This window comes from Rhinolophus ferrumequinum, chromosome 21 (assembly GCF_004115265.2).
Source record: "Rhinolophus ferrumequinum isolate MPI-CBG mRhiFer1 chromosome 21, mRhiFer1_v1.p, whole genome shotgun sequence".
NCBI classification, from domain to species: Eukaryota; Metazoa; Chordata; class Mammalia; order Chiroptera; family Rhinolophidae; genus Rhinolophus; species Rhinolophus ferrumequinum.
Genome location: NC_046304.1, coordinates 53,979,421 through 54,005,410, shown reverse-complemented (window position 1 = coordinate 54,005,410; position 25,990 = coordinate 53,979,421). Strand labels below are relative to the sequence as shown.

Genomic DNA, 25,990 nt, shown 5'->3' with positions numbered 1-25,990 from the left:
TACTTCTCCATAGAAGTATGGAGTATGCTTGTCCAGTTTCAGATAAAATGAAAAAAGCTTGCTGGTTATTTCATTGGGTGTATTGAAGTTTAATGACTTTAGAGAACACTTAAGTATTTATGACAACGGCGACTCCTTCTGTAAACACACAGGGTATGTTTTCCTCTGTCCAGTTTGATTTCTGTGTTCTAAGGAAGGCTTGAAAGTCCTCTTCACAGGTTTCCATGTATCAAGCTTATTCCTGATTTAGGTTTCTCTTGATAATGGCGTGAATTTATCTTCTAACTGGCTGTTTCTTTGGATTTCTGTACATGAATTCCAGTCTACCTGACTAAATTCTCTCGTTAGTTGTGTTTAACAGATTCCACTGGGTGTCCCAGGCACATGTGTCTACCATTTGCAAACCTATGGTTTGACTACTTTTCCAATGTTTATGCCTTTACGTTCTTTCTCTGTCTAATCAGTAGTGACAGTGGTATCTTGGCTTTTGGGCTGATATGAAAATATCTGAAAAGTTAGAGTGGTAGCTGCTGACGCCTGTTTTATCGGGTGTTTTCTTCCTTTACGAGGAGATCAGTGTCAGCCATCTGGTTATTAACATACTCTCGTAACAGCTTTCCAAGTATGGAACGAGCCTCGCGTCCCCGGAAGAAACCCCAGCAGTGCTGGTGTAGCATCTCCTCGGTGTCCTTTCTGGGTCCCTGCCAGGCTCAGTGACAGCCCCGTGAGCCCCGGGTGTGAAAGGGGTCCGAGCCGGCGCGCTCTGACCACACGTTCAGCCCAACCTGACGACAGGCTCCTCGTCAACGCCACCGCCTTTCCCTAGCACCGACCCAGTGGGCTGTGTTCTCGGGCCGGCCAGCGCAGCCGGACAGGCCATCATGTAGCCTCCAGTCACCACAGACCAGTGGCCCTTCTGTACTGCCCTGGGCGCTGGCTGACGCTTCACGCTGCAAAAGGGCGATCTGTCCCCTCCCCACCAGCACCCCATCCAGGCGGCCCAGAGTGGCCTCCCTCTTGCCAGATACAGACAGACAGACAGATGCACCCCGCTGCAGCCTGGCCTCTTCAGCAGGAAGTCTCCTGAGGCCTGAACTAGGCTGGGGCAGGAAGACAGCTCCTGTGACTGGTGGGGCTCGGGCTCCACAGTTCTCCAGGGACCCCACGAGGGTGGGTCTGAATATCCCCCCAGAGGAAAACCCACTCTGAGGGCTTCAGAAAAGCAGCCACCTCGTCTAACTGGATGACAGCTAAAACGAGGCCGTTCTCATGGCGGTTCTGTCTCACCAAACGACAGGCCAGCCCGCGAGTCACTTAAACAGTGCGTCCTGCCTGACTACAGATTCCGGGTGAGACGTGGGTTCCCCAACACTGCGACTGTGTTTCTGTATACATGGTTTAGGAATTAAATGGACCATCAATGCAATTAAATTATCTCTGCTAAAATGAGGGCGGGAAGGGTAAGTGACACCTATCAGGTGCCTGTGACAAGCCGTACCCGGGTGGGGCTTTGACGTGGAGACAAGCCTGGCTGTGCTAACCGCTCTGTAACTGCCAAAGTTGCCTGTGGGCAGAGCGAGGCCATTCCCGCCTGGTCCATTTGCAGGATGCTGTTGGAAGACGGTAGAGCAGAAAGGCTATTCCGTAGGGAGCAAACTGCAGGACACAATACTAGAAAACCCCAGAAAAGCAGAAACAACAAAACCAAGCAACTCCAATACTACACCTTATAAAATAAGCCTAAATCAATGATAATGGAAAGAAGTCACGAGAATAACAGCCAGATTTTAAAAGATAATGACAGTGAATAAAGGGGTAATGTTCAGCCACAGACCTAAAGCAGGACACGTACCAGAAAATCCCAGCGCATCGCGGTGATGTCCTCCCAAAGAGGACAGGATGGAAACGGGAAAAGAGACCAAGTGGGGACGCAAACACCTCAGCCAGGGGACCAAGGTCACAGCAGCACTCACGAGTCACGTTGAGAGCACGGACTCTGACGTCACATGATAAGAAGGGCACTTTGCCTCCGTGGTCTTCCTCCCCCAAGCGCCCGAGGCCAGACTAACCGTGAGAGACACGTCAGACAAATCCCAGCAGAGGGACAGTCTCCAGAAGCCCCCCAGCACTCTCAGAACTGCCAAGGTCACCCAGAACAAGGGGCTTCTGAGAGACGTCCCAGCCCAGGGGAGCCTGCGGAGACGTGAGGACTAAATGTCATGTGGGATCCTGGAGCAGAAAAGGGACATTACATAAAAACCGAGGAAATCTAGGTTACGGATTTTGGTTAACGATAATGCACCGAGATGGGCTCCTTAGTTGTGACAAACGTACTAATGTAAGACGTTAACAACAGGGGACGCCGGGTGTGGGATACATGGGGCCTGTTCACGGTGCGAAGTGTTCTGTCAATCTAAACCTGTTCTGAAGCTCATCCAAGTAAAAGCCGCAGGAAAAGGTGTTTGGGACACAAACCAGCCGCCAGCACAGGCGGGAGCATGTGCCCCAGGACCTCAGCAGACCAGCCCCTCCCAGGGCACCTTGTGGCTGGACCATCAGGAAAGCTGGCTCTGCCGCCAATTCTCTGCCTACTCGATCGAGCTCAGGTCTTGATGACACGAGTCATCCCTGGACAGTGGAGAAGGGTAAGCCTGCTCGTTTCTTCCATCGCCTTCTGTGTGTGTGTGTGTGTGCGCGTGCGCGCGCGCTAGGAGGGGGAGGGGAACGGGGAGATCCAGGTACCGTCAGTCAGTGAGCTACGAGGAAGTTACTTTGCAGAGCAAACAGACATTTTGAGACTGGGAAGCGGGCGAGCAAAACTACAGAGAGGGGCTACAGAGAGGAACCCTGCGGCTCTCTCCTCTGTTTTCACTCAGAGAATGTCTTTCCTGGGACCACGACCGCTCACACTCATGCGTACAGAATTCTAGATGGTCGGTTTCTCTTCTAGGACGTTAAAGACGCACGTAGCTCCCTGGTCTTCCTGGTTCTGACAAGTGATCCGCTCTCAGCCTTACCTTTGCTTCTCTCTTCCTTTTTTCACTGGCTGCTTTTGAGTTTTTAAAGTTACCATTGTTTCTTATGCAGCTGGATTCTGGTGGGCCCTGGTGAGGTTTACTTTGTGCTTCTGGTGCCTGGGGCTTCTTGGGCTTCCTTGATCTGTGGGTTTATAGTTTTTGTCACATCTGAAAATTCTTTAGCCATCATTCCTTCAAGTATCTTTTCCTGCCAGCCCTCCCGGGGCTCCAATACCTGTTAGGGCACCTGCTGTCGTCCCTCACCTCGGTGGTCCACTGCGCCTGTCACTCTGTTTTCTCACCTCACAGGGCTTCATTCTGGAGAGCTCCTACTGCGTCTCTAAGTTCACCCACTCTTCTCCTGCAGTGTTTACTCAGTTGTTAAGCCTGCTCAGGATGTTCTTCATGTCACATTTTGTAGCTTTCAGCTCTAGGGGTTTGAGTTGGGTCCTTTCATATCCTCCGAGCCTCAGTTGGACTGTTCTATGTGAGAGACTTTCAGTAACTTTTAATGGCCTGCCTGCTGACTCTAACATCTGTGAGAATCCCGAATAAGTTCTGGTACATCGGTTTTTCCTCCCAGGTTTTCCTGCTTCTTCATGTGCCTGGTCATTTCTGCTCAGTGGCGTCACGTGTAGAGAAATGTGGCGTACAGGTGACTTGGAAGAGACCTGCCCTCCCCCGAGCAGATTCCTTGGAGACGGTCAGGGCTGAGACAGAAGAAGGGGCCTTCCTGACACCCCTTCCTGACACGCTGGGACTGGGTCTCCTCCTCGAGTCACGCCTTCTCTCCACATCAGTGACCCCAGGGTCCTGTCGTCTGTCACATGGGTCTTCTGGGCCTGTCCCTCCTCCTAGGACCACCCTCCTTCCTCTGCCCAGACAGACCCTACCGTCTGTAAGGCAGAGGTGATTCCCGCCAGCCCTGGGTCCCTCAGGAGCCCCTTGCGGGATGGCGCAGAGTGTGCTGACCATATGCTTGTGGGATAAGAAGGGCCCCAGGCTCACTCACTAGCTGGGGGTGCAGCCCGTGTGGGCCCCTCCTTCTCAGCGCTTGGAGAGGTGCCCTGTGGGCTGGGTGGCTCCCAGACAAAGGAGCTGAGGGTGCCGGGCCAGGCAGACTGAGGTTGGTGCCTGTACAGCTTCTTTGGGCCCAACCTGGGTGTCCTGTGCATAAACAGTGAGTGCTCTGACCCTCACGGTGGCCACGCCACGGGGGTGCGTGGAGGCCAGCCAGGCAGCACGGCCTCTGCCAGACGATGAGGGTGGCACAGGGACACACGCTGTTTACACACAGAACTCCGGGCTCTGAGGACCCACAGCCTCGGCATGTTCATGCCGGAGGGGGCAGGAGGGACAGGGCCTGACGCTCAGCCGCACCTGGAAGGACGTCCAAAGGCCTCTCAGAGGGACGACGGGCTTTAAACAAGCAGGCCCAACAGGCTGGTTAGGACATGAGCTCACAGAACGGTCGTGGCGCCTGCAGGCGTGTGCAGGAACACTGCGGGGGGTGGGGGGGAGCGGCCGCGGGCACAGCTCCCCGAGCACCTAGTGTGTGATTCCTCCAGCACCGTGCGAACAGTAACCGCCAGGCCCCGAGGCTTGGTGACAGCAGGTGGACTGGGGGAGCGCTTGGCCGGGGCCTCCCACACAGGGCCTGGGGACACAAATGGGACCAAGGGTCGGCTTGGAACCAGATCCTGTCACTGAAATGTGACGATCAGCTGTAAACCATGGGAAAATCCAATAGCAAAGTGCGGTTCTGAAGGGCTGTCTGTTTATGTAAAGAAAGAAATTAAGGCAGAACAGCCACTCCTAAAACTAGACAATCTACTTCCAGGTACTGAAAATACTGGTTGATGCGAGAATCAACATTGGTTTAAGTGTGTTCACGTAGCATGGTGGTGTCCAGGGCGGCAGGCTCAAGCGGCAGCGTGGTAGGTCTTGGGGGGCACAGGCTTGGGGTGCTGATCACCGCCTCTGGGTCACGTTTTATGCATCCAGGAAACTTTTCGCGGGTCTTCAACAGCCAGGTACCAAGGAGAGAGCCAACATAGCTCTAAACACACAGATGAAAGGGTATGGAAGTAGAGGGGAAACAAAGTTTCAAAAATCTTTCCAAGAAAAGCCACCCCTCCTCTTTTTACATAACTGGACTCTTCAAGGATGTTTGAAAAAGGACCAACCAGAAATGACCAAAAGGTATGGCTGCCTGATCCACAAACCTAAGCTTTCAGATTTGCGGTAAAAGGTTTACTGTCGGGGGTGGCCCCGTGGCTCATGCGGTTAGAGCTCCACGCTCCTAACGCCGAAGGCTGCCAGTTCGATTCCCACATGGGTCAGTGGGCTCTCAACCACAAGGCTGCCAGTTCGATTCCTCTAGTCCCACAAGGGATGGTGGGCAGCGCCCCCAGCAACTAAAGATTGAACACGGCATCTTGAGCTGAGCTGCCGCTGACCTCCCGGATGGCTCAGTTGGTTGGAGCGCGTCCTCTCGACCACAAAGTTGCCGGTTCGACTCCCGCAAGGGATGGTGGGCTGCACCCCTTGCAACTAGCAACGGCAACTGGACCTGGAGCTGAGCTGCGCCCTCCACAACTAAGACTGAAAGGACAACAGCTTGAAGCTGAACGGCACCCTCCACACCTAAGATTGAAAGGACAACAACTTGACTTGGAAAAAAGTCCTGGAAGTTCACACTGTTCCCCAATAAAGTCCTGTTTTCCTTCCCCAGTAGAATCTTTAAAAAAAAAAAAAAGTCTCTTAGGCTGTGTTTCTAAAAAAAAAAAAAAAAAAAAAAAAGTTTAGTGTGACAGAGATGGCTGGGTAGACATGAGATTTATACTTTTATTCTAAAATTTCCAAATGCCTTCCCACATCGTGGTTCTGAGCTTCGTACGCAGGCTGCTGGAAGCACTGGTGCCGTAACTTGCCAGAGAGGCAGATGATGGCTGGCCGAGAGATGTGAAGATAGCTTGCTGAATTAAATAAGGGTGGCAGGACTGACTGAAATTTAGTTGTTTTCACTTTTCAATCCAATGTTTCAGACAAGCTTTTAAAGAAGTCATTGTTTCCCCGAAGTTGGTTTGATGGAGAGAAAGGTAAAATATATCATCCGGAGCAGACAAGCAAGAGAATGAACATATACTGGACACAACCAGGCCCAGGGCACTTGGCCCAATAACGGTCAAGGTCAAACTGAGGTCAAGGTCAGCCATGGAGGGCCTGAGGAGGATGGGGGCGTTCCCAGCACCGAGAAGGGCAGGAACATCAGGAACACCCAAGGATCGCTGCCACCCCCAACGCCCACGAGAGACCAAGTCAGCACCACGGGGCCAGGAAAACGATGGAGCCCTGAGGCCAAGCTGCGGGGAGCCAGCAGACAGTACCTCACAGAGGGGCCCAGAGAGCCTGCAGGTCCCTCGGCGCTCCCCACGCAGAAGGCTGCCATGCAGGGCGGGGAAGGGTAAGGAGACAGTCAGGACCCGCCCGCCAGCAGTGACAGAGACACGGGAATAAAAGACGCCTTTGCCACAGGGGCAGCCTGCCGTAACACCTCTGTGGGGATGACCCCAGGATACTCGTGCAGCCCCTCACAGTGAAGCTCTGCCTGCTAGGGGGTGAGAGAGGAGGCCGGGAGCCTGGGAGCAAGGTCGGACGGTGGGCGGGCCGCCCGAGTTGCCAGGGCCTCCTAGTGGGATGGTGGTGAGTGGAGGGGCATTTTTGTGGTCTATCGGCCAGTAGTGTGCAGGACCGAGGGCGGAGAGCACAGAGAGGAGGGCAGGGCCAGGCTCAAGGGCTGCTGGAGACAGAGCTCGAGGGACATTTGCTGACAGAGCCCAAGGTCACGGGCCGACTGCAGGGCTACTTCAAGGGCACAAGGGCCCTGGTGACAGCTGGCCAGCTGTGGCTGAGGGGGAGCAGGCAGAGCCTGTCATTCCCCTTGTTCTGCCCACAGAGGGGAGTGGACGCCTCGCCACCTGTGTATCTGCTCTGCCACTTTGCCGTCTGGGAAGACCCCACTCAGCCTGAGGCCGGAGCCCAGACCAGCCCTGCCGTCCCAGCAGCTCCCGAAACCCAGCACTTTCTTATCTGTAAAATCACACTTCCTGCAGAGGTGATGTCAGAATTAAGAGACTTTTCCACACGGAGGGGCAGCCACTGGGCATCACACGCACGCATATACCCACAGTTCTGTTTCTCCACTGGTTCTCTTCTCGTAAATGGAGGCTGCTGAGCTCAGCATTCACTTCAAACCAAGCAACGACCCCCCCCAACTCCCTGCCCAGTCCTGACCTGGCATTGCTGCTGTTCCCCTCCCCCACCGACTCCACAGGCAGCCACCGCGAGGCACTGGGGCCCAGCACCCTGCCCATCCGTCTGTCCCCACGACCTGCACAGGCAGGGGCCTCCCCACTGCCCCTGCACCTCCCCACTGCAGGTGGGGTGCATCCACCTGCACCCCAAAGCTCTTCCTTTGTGTTCTGTGGGTCAGGGCCCCTGGAGAACCCTCCCCCACAGCTCCCCTCTGCTCCCCCAGAGCAGCTCCCTCAGTTCTGCTCACAGCCCTTTGAGGGTTCGCCCGCCATCATCCCTGGCTGGACGAGGCCCCCGTCTCCATCTCTCGGCCACTGGGCCTCGTCACTGTGGTCTCCTGAAAGTGCCCCCCACTACACCCGCCTTGCCTCTGTGCCCGACACGGCCACCCCTGCCACCGCACAGGCTCAAACTTGAGAACGTCTCTCCCACATCCACCTGCCCGTTGCCCACTGGCTCCACCTGCCCGGCCACCGTCCGTCTCCTCAGTGGCTTCTGCCCCACGGTTGACCTTACCATCTCTTTACACTTGACGCCTGACACTTTATGAACCACAGCTTGATTCTTACTGTTTCTTCATTGCAAAATCTTTAAGTTTCTCACACCTGCTAAATGAAGTTTGAACCCCTAAACCTGGAATGCAGTGCCCTCTGCCTGATGGCCCCTCCCTATGTCTCCAGCGTCTTAGCTCACTGGAGCAGCTGCCTGCCGCTGAATGTCCTGTCCCAGGCTCAAGGTGTCCCTGAGCCCCACCACCTGCCACCTACGCTCCACACCCCGACACTTAAGTCCAGCACAAACGCAGCCCCCTCCTGTTTCAGAAACATCGCGCTTGTGGCACGTGCCCCCTGTGGGATGTGTGACTTCTGGCCTCACAGCACATGGCTGTGTCCCCACTGCTCTGCGATCCTGTCGAGGGCAGAGACAGCTGACCTCTGCATCTCCTACCGCCTTCAGTTTTAGATCTTTGTGGAGGGGCCAGGGGACTGCACACTCGGAGGAACAAGGACAGGTGTGGGGGTGCAGGCTGGGCCGTCACGGTTGAGAAGTGATCGTTAGTGCTGCAGGGCCGAGCCTTACGGGTGAAGCCTCGGCCTCTGTCTGACCGTTTCCACGGCCATGGCGGGGAGGGAAATGCATGGGCAGAGGCAGAAGAGCCTGATGGGGTCTGGACGAGGTGGGGCCAAAAGAGAGTGGTCAGGGTCATTTAGTGGCCGGAGGGACGGTCGGGGACGGGCAGGAGGCAGCATGCAGGGCGAGAGGGACAAGGGGAGTGCACGCGGCAAAGGAAACCCGACAACGGGGTGACAGAGCTGGGACTGGGCCCTGAGGGGAAGCACGGGCTTTCTTCTGGCAAGGAGGACGGCCAGCTGCACCTGGCGGAGCGAGGCTTGGAGGAGGAAAGGACAGAAAGAGCGGGATCGGCGCGGGAGGGACAAAGGAGCCAGGCCCTGGCACCGCGCCTCGGAGACGCTGCCGCGCTCGGTGACCACGGCCTCTGGACGGGCAGCTGGGGCTCAGTGAGGAGCGTGGCTGGGGGACGCGCAGTGACATGACGACTCACACTGTCCACGGCGAGGATCTTGGCCCAGATGAAGACGAGCAGGGGCCGCAGCTCCCGGGCCGAGCTCTGGAGCAGTTTCAGCACGTAGGGGAAGATGCCCACGGACAAGGCCTGCGAGAGAGCAGAGCGTCAGCCAGCCGGTCACGCCGCCCAGGGACACACGTGGGAAGGTGACGGGAACGGATGTGGCTGCTTCCAGCAAGGGGCTTCCTCCATTCTTCCTCCTCCCTGATTCCATCCAGAAGGTGCCAGGGACTCCGTCTGTTCTGCTCTCGAGAGACCAGAATTAACCTCGTGCCACTTCCCGTTGTGAGGAACGTGTGGCTTCGTGCCGGGGAACCCACCGACCTCACCCGGGCGGCCTCGCTTGCTCTCAGCGACAAGGCATAAGGCCTGTGCCTGTGAGCCTCACGTGTGGCTCCACCTCTCGCTCTCCATGATGTACCCGCCCAGCTCGCTCCAACACTCGTGTGTGCACGGGAGGCCGGCTTTTAGGGGAAGGTGCCCTGAGAGGTGCCGGTTGGCAGCGGCTTGGAAGGGACCCGCTGTGGGTCTCCCGGTGCCTGGTTTCTGGCAGCCACGCATCTGGGGGATCTCTCTGCTCTCATCGGGAAGTAAGAGAGGAGATGGCATTTCAGCACCGGGACGATGGGGCAAAGTGTGGGTATGTCAATTTCATCAGTTCCTTATCTCAAATTTGTGGGAATTCCAAAGACATTGGGAAGGTGCCCCCTCTGGGACAGATGCAGGGTGTGGCCCAGGCCCGCGGCAGGTCCTGGGTCCTTACCCTGTCACAGGACATGTCCGATGTGTCGCTTATCTAGCATCTGCTCACACATTAGCAACATTTCCAATTAGCACAAGTTTAATTTTTTAAAGGGCCAGATTTAGCTTTTTTAAAATGAGCCATATACATGAAAATCGCTCAAACGTCACTAACACGTTTCCTGTACCCTTCAGGAGACAGCAGTGCCACCCAGGCTTTCCCGATGCCCAGGTAACATCACTCAGCACAAGCTCACACAGCCACTCGCCAAGGACTCGACCTCGCTGCTGGTGACCTGTGGGTGACACCCGGGGGTGTCCGTGTCCAGTGACAGTGCTGAATGGCCGGCCTGCTCTCAGACTTCCTCTCTCCTCCTTCAGCGGACAGTCATTGTCACTCTTTGTTAACATCACACAATGAAACACTTAAATATCCATAAAATCACATGCTGCTGCCCACGTGCTCACCACCCAGGCCCCGCGGCCACCCTCATCCACGCCCACTTATCCTCGAATGCTCTGACGCACGCGTCTGTCACGTGGTTTCATTTGTGAGCTCGTAGCGTCTATCTCTAAAGATAAGGCCTCTTTTATAAAAACATGACCACATATCATTCCCACAACTAAAAAAGGGAACAATTATTCTTTAATAACATAAAATATTCAGCTAAATTTCTAATTGTTGCACAAATATTAATTTTTCCAACTTGAGCTTTCCGACGTTTAAGTCCAAACAGAACCACACAGGTCCCTGTATTGCATCTGACTGGCAGGTCGCTTGCATCTCCTTTACGCTAAAGATTCCTTGTCAGTATTTCCTTTGTTGTGAGGTGTTGATAAAACGATTCTATTTTTTCTACTTTTGATTTTATTTTTGTACTTTTCTGTTTTAAACGGCCATTTCAACTCTGCTATAGAGGAAGAACCAGAACTGTGACTAAAATCAGAGTGAGAAGACAGTGAATGAGGACTCACAACTGCTCCGGGAGAAACGAGCCACGCGTGGCCGGGACCGGGCGGTGGCAGGACAGCCCCTCCCTCAGAGGGGGCAGCGCTTTCTGTCCTGCAAAGCCGGTGCCTCATAACAGCAGATGGGACAACAGGGCACAGCGAAACCAAACCCCAGACGCCGCGGCAACAGAGGCCCACAGGGCGTGTCATCCAAGGACGTCATGGGCCGCTCACTCGCCGTCCCCAGTCACCCTCGATGGCACGGCTGTCACACACGGTCTCGCGCGCCTGCCCCACCCCGCGTCCACACACACGGTCTCGCGCGCCTCCCCCACCCCGCGTCCATGCAGAAACACGCACCAGGCTCACCGCCCAGGGGCCCAGGTCCAGGAACCTCCCGAGCAAGTCGAGTGCTCGCAGCCGGTGCACCTGGCTCAACAGCACCTGAGAAGAAAGAAAGACAAGGGGTTACTGCAGGCCGTGTGCGAATCCCGGCCGGTCGCCTCGGGGGTGTGACGGGCAGGCTCCAATGCCCACATCACCAAGGCAGGGCTCCCTTCACCCTGACATAGCCTGGTCAGACTGGCTAGGCAAACACCTGCCTCTTCATGAACAGGTAACACGCTCATTACAGGAAGTGCAGGGACATGTATTTAACTGCACTGAACATATTTCGCCGATGACATTTTGGTACATGCATCTGCAGATACTGTTCTCTGTGGACACACTGCCCTTATTTCTTCTAAACCACATAATACACGGTTGCATTTCTCACTTCCTTTCTGACTAAGGAACACTCTGAATCTTGTTCTCCATCTCTGGACTCGGCTGGCCATGTCCTCCCAATGGCAGCACCATGCGTCCCTTTACAAATGTGTCTAATTCATTTAAACGGTTCCCCAGTGCCAGAGATGTAAGTCGTTATCGCATCCTTGCTATTATAAACTGCTAATAAATATGCTGACAGGTCCACCTTCCCTGGGAGAAACCCGACATTGACGGGACAGGGTCACAGTGGCTTCACACTTCCGTGACCCAGGACAATACTAGCCTATAGCACTTGATTACTTGCCAACATGACAGGTATCCATGAGCAATGGGGACAAAGAGATTGGGGGACAGCGGGAACTGTGACCCATAGAAGTTGAGAGGGAGGGTCAGGGAAAAGAGACTCTGGAAGAAGAGGATGGAGGACAGACCCGCGAGTCTGGGTGGCCCACAAGGGCAGAGCTGGTTGGGTGAGGGAAGGGATGGGCAGCAGAAGTGGACGAGAGGGTGTCGGCCCTGAAGCCAAGGAAGGAACAGGCGGCTTCCCGGGTGTCACCTGGTCCCGGAGGTGAGCAGAGGACCATGAGAGGACCCACTGGTGAGGGACGTGGATCTGGTGTGGTCGTGGGGAGGATGGCGGGCGGAGCAGGAGGGGACAGGGTGAGGACATATGGGGGCCAGAGCAGCCCCCGTGTAGGGGTGACCTCAGCTGGTGGGATGAGGGCAGGCGCACGAGGTGGTGGCAGGAGCACGAGGGCGGTCCTGATGGCACCAGGTTCCTGAGAAGATACTCCCGGGGGCGGGGAGGGGGGGCCCAGGGAAGTGGACCGGAGGAAGAGCCGTGGGTGCAGCCATCTGCTTCGCCTTCCACTGGTTTGGGGCCCATTCCCACATCACTGCTGGATGGGGGGTCTGAGTGGTCTGCTTCGTGTGGGGACATTCGGATGCTGATTACGAAGCTGGGAAAGGTTATGTGCGGGCTGCTCCCTTCTGACCTGGGGCCAGGTCCCTCTTATCTGTAGATGGTGAGTTACCATAGGCCATTGCCGCCTGAAAGTTAGGACTGGAGGGGCAAGGATGGGCAGTGGAAAAGTGTGGCCTTGGAGTCCGGCCAGCCTGACCTCGCCCGACTCTGTCACTTCCTAATCGTGTGGCTTAAATCACGTGCCCTTGGGACAGTTCCGTTTCCTCCCCAAGCAGAGGGCAGGTTGCATCTGACTTGAGCTTCTTCTCAAAAGCCGTCTAGCATGAGGCCGCCTAATAAACTCTCAGGTCATGGCTTCAGCGTGCAGTCGCGAACATCTCCATCTTCTTTCAGAAGTGGTTGAGCGACTATTTGTTGTTAAAGAAAATGAAGCTGACTGAAGTCACGTTTCCAGCCCATCCAGGCTGAGCCGAGCTTTCTGTTTACCAGGTCTGTGGAAACGGCTGCAGACATCAGAATCACACAGCAAACAGACCTGGAGCCTGTGAAGATTCTGCGTTTGGATTCCTTTTATTTAAAACAGTGCAAACATGAATGAAAAAACTCTGTTTTTCAAGGTAAATAGCAGACAGATTTGCAGTGGAAGAAACAGCGCGGGGCTAAGAAACCCAACCAGGCCAGTTCACATGATCACGTTATCTGTTTTACACCGACCGGCACCCAAAGAGAGGTCTCATTTACGAAGGCAAAGTGGAAAGGGAGACGAGTCAGAATCACTGCTGGGACACGATCGTCATTCCCGACTGTGTGTCCACACTGATGAAACTCCTTTAAAGCCTCGACGGCCCACTTGTGCCAGACTCAGCGTCTGAAGACCTCCGGCAATACAGGATTGTGTGCTGAGATCATGAATGTTTCATGGGAAAATAAACAGCAGCAACAAAGAGCCCTGGGGAAAATGTTGGGTAGTGTTCTTTTCAAACATTCCATCTTTTTTCAGATTCCTTCTGTTGATTTATATTTTTTAAATATGGAAGCCCTACATAAAGTTACTTTTACAATAAGGACTGGCGTACATGCGTGCGTGCGCGTACATATGCCGTGTATGTGTAAGTATATATTTTTAAGCTCCAAACTGCCCCAGGACCTCTGGAAATGAGAGCTAAGTGTTGTGGCGACAGAATGGGACTCCTTCGTCTGTGGCAACCCAAACTGGAGACTAATCATGGTGACGTGAGACCCAAGTTAAAGTGGACGCTTTGTCTTGTGTGTGGAGAGCTCAGCGCTGGCTGCGACCATGTGGTACAGCTGCTGCAGCCCTGGCCAGGCGGCCCCCGGTGACCACAGATTCTGGGGTCCTGGGGAGGATGTAACAGTAACACCCCACTTATCATCCTGCTACCCCTAGTACTCAGCCTGTATTTTGAGACTAAACATTCTATTTAACATCAAACAACACGGTGAAAGCAAACGGTTCTCTTAGTGAAAGGTTGTGCTGACTCCCAGGTCTGCGTACAGTACTCACGCTGTGTCCTCTAAAATCCCTTTCTTCCCTCTCTTTTCTAAACTTGGAGATTCCTCCTTCTCTGCCTGGGCTCCTTCGTGTACAGGGAGCGTGGACAGCAACCCCAAGCCCAGCCTCACAGGGCTGTGCCAGCCAGAGTCTTCTCTCCGGTCTTTCTACGGAGTTCTATTCTTAGAAGGACAAAGAGGACTTCGGGCTGTCAGTGACAGTACACGTCCATGCTGACGTCTGCAGGAGGGGCTGCAAATCCGCTGGCAGAGCAGACAGTGCATTTGACCCTGATGATCATTCATCAGCGAACGCCTCTTAAGTTTCCGGGGAGAGGTATCTATCTCTCTGGCTTGTGGGAAAAGTAGCAGGGATCGGAAAAGCTGGAGTCTCTGTACTGAAATTCTCTCCCTCAGACAACACTTTCTCACTCGCCACGGCACGAGAGGATAATTTATGGATAACAGGGTCCAGGCTTTGGCAAAAATAAAGCTCCTGAAGATAAAGCATGGTGAAGTGAACTGGATTCACGAGAAAGAAGCTGACACCATGGGCCAAGTGCCCCTGTGCATTCCGTCTCTTCTTCAGTAAAGGGTCATGCACTGACCCAGAGTGGGCACCGCCTGGGAGCCGGCCCCTCGGGAATGACGGAGAATCTGTGACTTTTCGGTGGAAGACCACACAGAGACACCCTGCTTTTCTGTCACAGTTACTTTCCTTATTTCAGCATCAGAAAGTCAGCTCTATTAAGTCTTCTCTTTCCCCGAGGGAGTGGATTGTAAATGGAACATTTAAAAAAAAGTCAATAGGAGGCCATTTACAAGAGGATGTTCGCCAGACCTGAAAGAACTGGACTTGACACGCTCGGCCTCGCACTCCCGCTCTGGAGAGAACTGACTTCACCGCCTCCCGCTGCTGAAATAATGGGAGGTCAGTGGGAGGGCCACAGGCTCCACTCATAAACATTCTGGTAACATGGAACCCGCGCCACTGCCACCCCCACAATCCTGTCCGTCTGGCTTTCATTCACACCCAGCCACCTTTCTGCACTCATTAAAGAAGAGAGCGCTGGTTTCTGCCAATTGGTCAGTTTTCTTTGTTTGTTGTTATTATTGCCTTTTTATTTATTTATTTTTTTTTTGGTTTTGAAAATTTGTTTATCTGCTCACAGCTCATCTTGCAAACTTGGGGTAGTCTTATATTAAGCTGATCCAGAAGCGTGTAAGAAGAAGTAACAACTTCCGCGTTCTTCTCACAACATCAGAAAAGCGGTCACCAACCAAAAGCATCAGAACATCTGCAGTGACACAGCGTAGACGATGTTACCTTGTTGCCGACCTGTTACTGAGGCAACGAAGGCTACTGTTGCATTTGAACATCTCTGCCTCCTTCTCCTCTCAGACCCTTTGTGCTGAGATTCCTGGCTCCCGGTCCAGAACCAGGTGAAACCTCAGCTCTGTTACAAACACGTGATCTTCAAAGCCAGCGTGCGACTGACGGGGGCAGTGGACCCACACCAGGAAGGCACATGGCTGTGTCCACAGTGGTGACAGAGGGACACGGTTCACCTATTTTTCAAATGACCCTCAGTGGTGGAGCCACCCACAGCGAGCATGTGGCCTGGTGAGGCTGGCGGTGCTTCCGGCACGATGCGGAGAGCAGCCTGAGTGAGGAAGTCCTCGGACGGGCGGACCAGGAAGCTTGCGATCCCATCCATGTCCCAGAGGCGAGGGACCTCAGTAGCTCTTTGAGGCAGTGATGACTGCACTGGCTGATTCTCCAAACCGAAGACCCCAGGGCAGCGTGCCCTCCACTTCATAACTGAACACAGACGTAAACACCCTCCTGCTGCTGCAGCTTCTCCTCATGTTCAACCGGCCACCCTGACTGCAGAAAAGCTCTGCCAGGCTCAAGTGAGTCATTAGACCCTGGTGTCTAAACTGACCGTGGTTTTAAAAGTCTTTTGACGCTGTCCTTATGTTACGACTCACCCCACATGCCTCCCCCATGAACACACATTCACTGAAAAAGCAATTCTGTGAAAACTTCTGCTCTTCTCACCTGGGATGGGCGTCGGTATTGGCCACCACATCCTGTCTGATCACGAACCAAACACTCAGCTGGGCAGGACCCACAAAGTGATCTCCCAGCCACGGAGTGGGGCACGGTCTGCAGTGTGCAGTGACACAGGCTGCCATGTGACTAGCCTCAGACCACATGCAGCGTGGGAGCATGTCCAGGACGGGGCAGTGATGGCACCCAGCTCATTTCCTCAGGGACCACAGGTGCCCGGTTTGGAGCCCACAGCGGCCCATTTGTCATTTGCTCAGGGCTCTGCGTCGCCTTCCTCCAGGATTAATTGGCATCTGTGGTCCCTGATGCATAAGGGAGGCATGGGGGCGGCTGCTACACCCCAAATTAGTGTTTCATGGGGGCTGGGGGGTGGCGGCACGTATTTTCCCAGGAAAGCACTGCAGGTATAACTGTGCCGTCAGCTCCCACGACTCTGAAGGTCTGTGGGGCTGCTTTCCCTGACGCCATCACTACCTGCATGCCCCTCCCGGATAAACCACCCCCAGGACACCGAGGGTTACCTAGCTTCCTTCCGTGGGATACGCGCAGCCAGCCTGGCCTGAGCTGGAGGGACTCACCTGTAGCACGATGGGAAGTTGCTCAGGTGGGCTCCTGTTCTCCACGCCCATCGTGAGCCACACCTGGAATGCGGTCAGCTGCTCGGCAAAGAACGGGCTGTGCTGTGGGTGGGCAGAGGAGGCGCGGGTTAGGGACCCGCCCTTCCCACCCGGCCCTCACACCCACCCGCCCGTCACTTCCATCACCACTCTGCACCCCCGGAGCAGAGCAGGTGGTGAGCGGTGGTCAGACCGATGTACTGTACAGGAGAACCAGCAGAGTATGTGCACAGACTGAGCGTGGGGACGGAGGGGAGAAGGACCGGAGTCCAGGACGACGCAGGGCGTGTGGTCTGAGCACCGGGAATGGGGGGGACCCTGAGCTGAGGTGGGACGGCGGCGTGAGCTGCTGGGAGGAGATGGGGATTCGTCTGGCTGCGTGGACTTAAAGATGCCCACTGGACACCTGCATGAAGACATCCAGTGCCAACAGAGCACACGGTCTGCACTTCCGGACACAGGTCTGGGCAGAGCCATGAAGCGAAAGTGAAGTGAGAAAGGGAAGGGCCTGGGCTGAGCCTTGGACTCTCCACATTAGAGGCCAAGGAGGTGAGGCGGACCCAGGGCCAGCGGAGGGCGGAGCTGGAGGAGGAGGAGTGGCCGGCAGTGTCAGAGGCTGGGGGCGCGTCTGGCAGGACTCAGATTCGGAACTCAATGTGACTGTGACCGGCTGAGTGACACAAAGGTCACTAGAGACCATTAAGTACAGTCTTGGGTGGCAGTGGGCCGAGCACAGCTCGGGTGGGCTCAGAATGAAAGGTGATGCAGAGACTCAAGTACAGACAGTCCTTTGAAGGAACTGGCTGAAAGGGGAAGGAGAGCAATGAAGTGAGGCTGCAGGAGGAGGGGACCACGTGGAATCACGTGATGAAGATTTCATTTAAAGACGGAGACTGGGGCATATTCGTAAACTGACGCAGGATGGTAAGAGGGGGGCAGTGGGCGGAGCGATGGAAGGGCAGTGGGCGGGGCGATGGAGGGACAGTGGGCGGGGCGATGGAGGGACAGTGGGCGGGGCGATGGAGGGGCAGTGGGCGGGGCGATGGAGGGGCAGTGGGCGGGGCGATGGAGGGGCAGTGACGCTCAGATGGTCGGCAGGTGCTGCTGGGAGCACAGGCAGCTGTCCGAGAACGGGAGACAGGAGACGGGAAAGCAGACCGGCCGGGGCAGGGCTGTGGGCGGGCATGGGGAACGGGCAGAGGCTCTCTCCTATCGCTTCTGTTTCTCAGTGAGACAGGCCTGGAGGATACGGTCGCGGAGGAGGTGCTGGAGGGGGACGAAGGCAGCACTTCGGTCGGACCAACCGGCAGCGTGTAAGGCCCCTCGAGGGTGCTGATCACCGCGGGGCACAGCGGGTTTCCCCAGTCTCGCCCAGGGTATGGGTGCCGGCTCAGAGTGGACAAGCGTGGGTGTACCCAGAGGTGCAATTTACTCAGGGACCTCAGAGTGAGGGTACAGGGAGCAAAGAGGATGTGAGAAGACTGCGCCTGACCTGGGAGCAGTGGGTGGGGCAGGCCAGCAGTGGCACCCAGAGGGCAGAGTGATGGAGGGACAAGCTGGACAGTGGCCATGGGGGTGTAGAGGCTGCTGTGTCCTCGCACTGGCACTGTGGAGGGGATGGCTTTCCTGGCGATGGCAAGACAACGGAAACCCCAGAAGAGGCGGCTCCAGTGGGAGGGGGACGCGGCCGTGGAAGGAAGTCTGGGAACTGAGCCCAAGAAGACGGCCTGCTGGGTTGTGCTGTCTCATAGAACCATTTTCACTCCATATAGTTCTGCTGTCCGAGCCCCAAATAAAAAGAATTCCCAAATCACAAACCTCTGCCTCCCACCCACTGTCGGCTCTGCCCCATCGCCTTTGTTTCCCAGGGGCAGAGCGGTGGCCGCACTTCAGAGGCACAGCTGTGTGTAAGGGAGGGATGCCGGCTGCGATCCCTGGGTTCCAGCCGTGTGGACACTGTCAGCCGTGGGCAGGGCCTCCGCGTATCAGAGCCACACTCCAGGTGTGCTCTCTCCACGCCTCCCGGAGACACCTGGCCATCAGAGCCACCAGGCCCGTCATAAACAGTGCGTCTCGTGAGAATGCAGAGAACACTCACCACTTAAGAATTCACGTTCCTGCAGAGTCAGCTTACATCAAGGCAACTAAATTTGGAGGGCAGAACGAACTGGAACAGAGCCTCCAAAATGATTTTCCTGTTTCTCCGTGAATTATTCATCAATTGGTGTAAAAGCAGCAACCTTGTGAAGCACTGCCTCCCTCCCCACGTCTGGCGAGAACACAGCTGCACGGAAAACCCTCAGTCTGTGAGGGGCCGTTGGGAAACCCACATCCATCCTGTCCTCTCCCTCCCTGTCGGGCTGGCTCCTGCCTGACAGTTACCAGGCTGTGCACTGCTGGAGAACCTGCTCCAGGCAGAGGGGAAGACGGCAGTTCTGACCTCCCCACCCAGCACAACCGAGAAGGAAAAGCCTTCGCTGCAGGAGTGAGCTGAAGCTGCCATGCTTCCTAGAGCGGCGAAGCACGGCGACCGCCCAGCACATGCGTGGCTCAGTCTCGTGAATGAGGCTCCAAGAACCCTCTGTGGAGCAGCCCACATGCATCGGACAATGATTCAGAGTGGATGCTGTGGGCCAGGTCTCCAAGATGCTCTCTGCAGTGTGTCAGTGCTACTGTGCAGAGTTGGGGGGGAAGTGGGGAGAAGGCGGAACCCAGGATGAGTGTTCTGGAGGAGAGCTCACACACGTGGTGGGCACAGGCTGAGTCACGTGGCTACGTGGCCAGGGCCTCCCAGGACAACTCTGATGCAGGCGGTCTGCTCTGCTGTCAGCCCACGGCTCGGACAGTCTGCAGGTCTGACAACAGGCACCACGTGCCATGGACTAAAAGTGGGCAGCCCGGCTACGAGCACGAAGAGCCAGGCCTGACCACTGGGCAGACCCAGCCGGCCTTGTGCTGTCACATGAGAGAGGAAAGCTGGTTTATTTCCACACACTTCCTGCTCATCTCACTTGCTGTCCCCGCTCCAAACACACCGATCCTGGCTCCTGTGTGTGCCGACAGGGGAATGATACTCTCGCTACTTACGGACAACCTCGCTGCTCAAGAAGAGACAAGAAACCCCCGCACAGCCCAGAGCATTCAATGTCCAACCACCTGTGAGACAGCTGAGCTCGTAGACGGCGGCTCTCTTTAAACCCTCAGGGAAGTCAGCTGTGCAAGCTTCTTCTCCTCGCCTCTCTCCCTCCATGAACAAACACCAGTGCTGACAGGGTCCTTGCCACTGTGAATAAAAGTCCGTCACTTCCCACCGCTGCCTGGAAGACTCGGATATGCTACGCTTTCTTTTAGTTTTAAGACAGGCCAGTCATTTATAGGAAAATTACTAGAACAAAAGTGAATTTAATAGTTTACAAAATCACTTGTAAACAATATATATAAACAAAATAAAAAGTGAAATTTAAAAAGATACTATTTGCAGCCATATTGATAGATTAGAACACACTCTGGTGGTTGCCAGAGGGACGGGGTTGGGGGTATGGCTGAAATAGGTGAAGGAGATTAAAGGGTACAAACTTCCAGTTACAAAATGATTAAGTCACGAGGATATAACTAATGGCACCGAGAAAATACTCAGAAATACTGTAATAACTTTGTAAGGTGACGGAAGGCAACGATTTATTGTGGTGATCACTTCATAACGTACATAGATACCGAATCTCTGTGTCATATACCTGGAAAGGACATCTGCAGAGTGAAAAAAGGTATTCACAATGCGTCACAAAGGACTCGTATTCAGAACATATACCAAACCACTACACATCAACAAGAAACAGATAATGTAAGAGAAAAATGAATTTACAAAGGAGGATATTCGAATGGCCAATAAAAATACGAAACAGGGAAATACCTTTTCACACTAAACTAGAATCCCCAAAAGGGGGGAAAACCTGGAAAATATCATCCATCAGGATGCAGAGCGAGAACACTGCCCAAGCTGTGGGCAGACACCACCTGGGACACCGCCTGGCAGCACCCGCTAACCCGAGGGACGCACACCTGTGACCAGAACTTGCACCTCTAGTGCACACACACACCTGTCACAAAGGCACAAGGCCGGCTGGGCGAGTGAGGCACTGGCCTCAGGCACAAAACTTAAGGAGACACCAAAAAACTCACCCACTGAGGTAAAGAAAACTTGGGTGCAATAGTCAACAGATAAACATTAAGGCAAAATCCATAACGAACCAACTGTGAACATTTCAAACAAAGGCCCAACAGTCCTGCTTTCTCTTTAGCCTCAGGCGTCAACAGCAGCCGGGAGCGGCCAGCACCATCGGTGGGGCCGCACCCTGGACACTCCAAGTGCCCGCTGGCCCTAGGATGACAGTGAGCTGTGGAGCGCCGCGGCTGTCACAGGAGGGAGATACACTGTGGAGCGGTGCGAAAGCGGTGGGGTGGGAGGCTGCACCCATCTGAACACAAGGCCGCGGGTGGTGGCGGCCTGGGGGAAAGCAGTGCCAGGGCGGCCGGGAGGGGCTCCAGGGGCTGCTCCACGTGGGTGCTGGTCCCTGGAGTGTGTCCAGGCAGCTTGTTCTCGTCAGGCCGCACGCTTATGACACAGGGAATTATCTATACGTAAGTTAGGCTTCCAAAAAAGTGAAAACCATTAAAGAGCTAGCATGAGGTCCACCTCAGTGACCCCGACCCCCGGTCAAATGTGGTGAAATTATTCCCCAACGCAGAACACGCTTCCCGCAGATGAGAGATGAAACTCTAAGCTCACTGACAGGGCAGGGTGCCTGGCACAGGGGCAGAAGGCCAGAACAGAGGACCCGGATGATCTCACATGAGGACGTACAGCTCTGATCCCCTAACGGTACAGAACAAAACCACGCACAGAGCACACGTGTAAAAGCCAAAGTCCTACGAGCTTTTCCAAACCTGGCCTCCGTGGGAGAGCGCAGGCACACGGGAGGGCTGCCTGGCCGCCCCGCCCCCACTCCCTGCACCCCTCTGGGTGCCAGCCCCCGGGCCTCCCACCTCCACCTGTTGCTAAGGGTGCTCTAACTTGATGGCTGTGAACTTCTCTTCTCACGGGACTCCTGTGGAAGGGACCAGGCATCACACCTGGCGTCCACACACAGCAAACACTAAGGAAATGAATCGTGAACAAAACAAAAGGGAGCCGCTCAGGCAGCAGCCAGGGGGGCCCTGGGAGAGCTGCTGGGAGGCCCCGGTGGAGTCACTCTCTCAGGCGCCACAAGTAAAATGGCACTGACTCCACGACCGCAGACCCCCTAGGAAACGTGGCCTGGGGCCCACACAGTCCCGGGGGCTGAGCACTGCGCCCTCAGAGGCTTCCAGGCACCGCACGGGGAGCAGCGTCTCAGGGACACCCACGTTAAAGGCGGGATGTGGGGCGCAGGGAAAGCAGATTTGTGTGTCAAGGTTTTAACAGAAGACACTTCCTGAGAGCTGACCACCTCAGAATCTAACTTTAACCTCTGGTTGACACACTCTTTTGAACTTCTGACTAAGCGCAGTGGGTGCACGAGGCCTGATACCCCCATGTCCTGGGCGCCCCACCTGACAGGCGCTTTGCAGCCCAGGTGCCCACAGAAGCAGCTCCCAGGGCAACCCACGCAGGGCACCGGAGGGACTCACCCGAAATGCAGTGCCTTCCTCGATGATCGTGGGCAGCTGCGAGAGGCAGATGTCCACGGCGAGGTCCCAGGCTTGCCTGGGGAGAGAAGAGAGGAACGGCCACTGGGCATCACTGACTGGCTTCAACGAGAGGGCCCCGGACACAGCAGGCAGCGGCTGTGCCCATGGCCCCTGGCGGAGGGCACGGGAGCAGGGACAGGTGGCTGGCAGCATGCTCAAATCATTTTGCTGTGACATCTTTTCTTTTTAAAGTGAAAAACAAGTTTGGGGAAAATAAGGGGACTTGTCCCACCTTCTAGTGTGTGTGGGTCCCACCCAACATGAGCATATCCAGCACAGTGGCCTGCCCACGCCAAGGGAGCAGCTGTGACACCGGAGTGGCCGGACAGCAGCTACGTCACACACCAATGTGCCACAGGAGGCCAGGGTCAGGGCAAGGCACTTCATCAGGAATGGGCTGGCGTGAGGCTGGGGGGACCCAAAATGCTCCTCGTCCCGCCCACGGCATCCCGCCAGCCCCTAGCATCTGCCAGCGCTGTCGGGCCCAGCATCCCTCAGTGGTCTGCACCTGTGCCCCACACAAACCACTCGGGTACGAGACAGGTGGTGCTGGTTTAGGGGGGCAACAGCCTCTTTGACTGACAGCCTAGCTCCGGGCCTGGCACTGCCGGCTCATCTCCCGAAGGGCGTCTCACATGTGTGAGATGGGCTAACGCTTGAGTCTGCCTTCCACAGCCCTGTGAGGCCCTGGGCTGACAGGAAGGCCTTGGCAGAGCCGCTGGCGGGGCAAGGGACACTCAGAGAGCGGCACCCCCTGCCACACGTGCAAGGTCGGTTCTAAACAGGATGCTGGTCGCTGCCTCACTTCACAGCCTGCGACCGCAGCCTGGTTCCATGGACCTCATGGTGCTTCCATTCCTACTTTCCTTTCTTTTATGAATGGGCCCCCCGTGGAAACCAAGTCACGGTCAGTACACAACTTAGTTTCCAGTACTGCACACGCTTCTCCAGGGCAATTTCCTCAGACTCAAGGATCCCACGTTCTGTTCACTTGGACTAATGGAACTGTGTGTCCGAGGGCACCTTCTCAGATGTCCTCATGAAGGGTCAAACAAGGAGAAAAATATAAACACCCGGGAAAACAGCAGGAATTTCAGATGAACAAAAAGACGTTCCATTATTCAAATACACGAGACGGCTCGTTTTCTCCCAGCCTGGCCCCCTCTGCTCCAGCGCGCCCTTCCCCCACCAACCTCATTAAGAGGCACCTAATCAGATGTGCCCACAGCACAGGCATAAGCGGCTCCCACACGCTCAATAAATGCCCGGGCTGCAGGCAAACTGGTTGTTTAGCAGCCATGAGGGAGGCACTTAGTCTTTGTTAAGACAGAAGCAAAGTCAATTATTGCAATTAAGCTCCACAAAGATGCCTTGAGTTTTATCAAATAGAAAGTTTCAGCGTCAGGAGTTAGAAGGAGAAAAGGGTGCACAGTTGGGAGGAGAAGGTGTGAGGTGGGTTGGTGTGGTGGCAGCTGGCCGCACACCCAGCTCCGAGCGGGGCCGGCGGGCACCTCCGGGATCGCCCTTGTGTACAGCGGGCTGACGTGCCCTGTCCAGCCCATCTCATCACAATCACGAAGACGAAGAATCCCAACCCGTTACAAACTGCCCGCAGGCTCCCGAGGCTGCAATGGGACTTGAGACAAAGCACCGAGAGCCAGCTGCCCGGAGAGAGAACTCAGCACCGTCCGCTGTATCTCCCTCGTCCTCCACAAACAGAGAAACCGCATCAGCCAGGGGTGACCATCCCAAGAAGTGTGACCATTGTCACCATGAGGCCATGGCTCCTCAGGGCTGGCCCCAACCTAGGTCCACGCACTGGGGACCACGTGCTGCACACATTTTCATGCAGGAAAGCAGCCCAGGATGGCTGTGTTTTCATTTGTGCACAGAGGCTCGGGAGACTGCCACATGACAGGAAGCCACAGGGCAGGGGCGTCCCTTAGATCATTGGGAGGGATGCAGACGAGCTGCTCGGGGCCATCAACTGTAGGGGCGCAGCTGTCTGAGTGACAGAGGACAGGAGGGCAGAAGGAACGAGTGAGGACACCTGACACCTGCTGACACCACGTGGTCAAACCTGACTACCAGTGCAGGGGAAGGTGCAGGATGCCTGAGGGGAGGTGTGGAGAGCATGGCGGGCGGGCGCTGGCAAGCCAGCCGCCCTCTCTGGGCCGCTGGTGGTTTACACAAAAGGAAAGGGTCGGATTCGAGAAGCTCAGGGCCCCACTAAGCTGCACACCTGCACGGCATGGTGACCTGCTCCTGCTGAGAACGCATCCGTCAGATGCATCCACTAGAACGGGCTGCATCTGCCAGGGTGCAATAATCACAGGGAGTGTGGCATCAGGACTTGGGTTCTCACTGAGGGACAGGGGAAATGAGTCTTTCAGGTCCCGAGGCCCTGCTACCGGCACCGGCCGTGGGGGCTGGGGGCGTGTGCGCTGCGGGCTCAGGAGTGTTCCGTGGGGCGCTGGGCTGCTCGGATCATCACAGCCCGGGTTTCAGGAAATGGGCCTGAGACGCCGCCGCAACCGCCTGAGGAGGGGCCGGGACGACAGCCTTCCAGGAGCGCGGCCTCCAGCTGCACCCATCAGTCAGCGAGCATGGCGCCCTCAGTGGCACAGAAGGTACAGGTCATTACCACCGAGAAACACGAGGGTTCCAGGACCGGCTGAAATTGGAAGTGAAAGGGAACAGCTCCCTGACGGCTTCGCATCAAAAATTAAACAGGAACAGGCCCTGAGCAGTTCATCATTAGCACCCGCCCGAGGCCAAGTGTAAACGGGTATTACTCTGCGCTTTAACCTCAATTTTTGTTACGCTTTGTTCCCTTCCTCTCCTGCCAGGAATTCAACCTCTCCATCACCACCCAAGGGATATAATGACTGCAGGGTGAATTACTGGTTCCCAGCGCAGCTCCGACTACCTTGGCGGAGCGCTCCCTGGGGACCCACAAGCTTTGGTCCATTAATGGGCAGGGCAACGCTCTGGGCACCGATTTCAAGCGTTTCATCATGGGAACGAGCTGTGCCCAAAGCCCCTGGTAACTCCAGTGGTGACGAGCCCAGTCCAGCATCGATACAGCGACCCGCTGGTGCCCAGGCCTGTTCTTCCATGTTGGTGGCCACACTGCAGCCTGTGCCCTTGTGCTGCTCCCCCGCCTCTCCTTTGTGCTCTCTGCTCAGCTCTGCTCCTGGCTCTGTTCCCAGCCCAGCACACCTCTCTGCAGCTGAGCACATTGCACAGAGGCCACTTGACACCCAGAGAAACATGCCCCAAGACGTGGACTTGCTGCTGGCTGGCCAGGTGGACACCACACTGCCTCCTCCTAAGGGGCCTGCGTGGCGTGGTGAGGCCCTAGTGGCCGGAAGGCCCTTTACACCGGGCAGCTCGCTTCCTATTGTACCTAGTTTTCCGGCCATGGGCAGATGCGGCACTGACCCCACTCCGCTCTTCTGCCTGTCTTTTTTCTTTTCTTTTTTCCTTTTTAAAATAAAAGGTGTTTTATAAGTCTGGTTCAGAAGGAACAGAAAAGGATTTCAGGCACTGCTTTTCTCATGGGAATAAGGCTCTTGTGAAGATCTACTCTTCCAGAAACGTGGGTCCTCGTTCTAATTATTCATTCCAAGTCTTACAAAGGCTATTCAAACAATTCTCATCCAATTCCAGTCTTCACGGATTTGGGGAAATGGGATTTGCCGTGGTCTGCCATTCCGTTCACACATGGCTGAGGTTGCTACATGGCTGGGT

The 25,990-nt window shown here is 55.5% G+C and overlaps 1 protein-coding gene across 2 annotated transcripts in view; it reads right to left on the bottom strand.

Annotated features, from left to right (window-relative positions):
• RPTOR (regulatory associated protein of MTOR complex 1) overlaps positions 1–25,990 on the bottom strand; it is a 290,023-nt gene that overhangs the window by 62,806 nt on the left and 201,227 nt on the right. For both annotated transcript variants that reach the window (XM_033089438.1, XM_033089439.1), the window contains exons 10-13: positions 22,178–22,253; positions 16,472–16,573; positions 10,975–11,058; positions 8,899–9,009 (exon numbers count right to left, since the gene is read on the bottom strand). In XM_033089438.1, the coding sequence (XP_032945329.1) occupies positions 8,899–9,009; positions 10,975–11,058; positions 16,472–16,573; positions 22,178–22,253 (373 nt within the window). The remainder of the gene's footprint in view (positions 1–8,898; positions 9,010–10,974; positions 11,059–16,471; positions 16,574–22,177; positions 22,254–25,990) is intronic.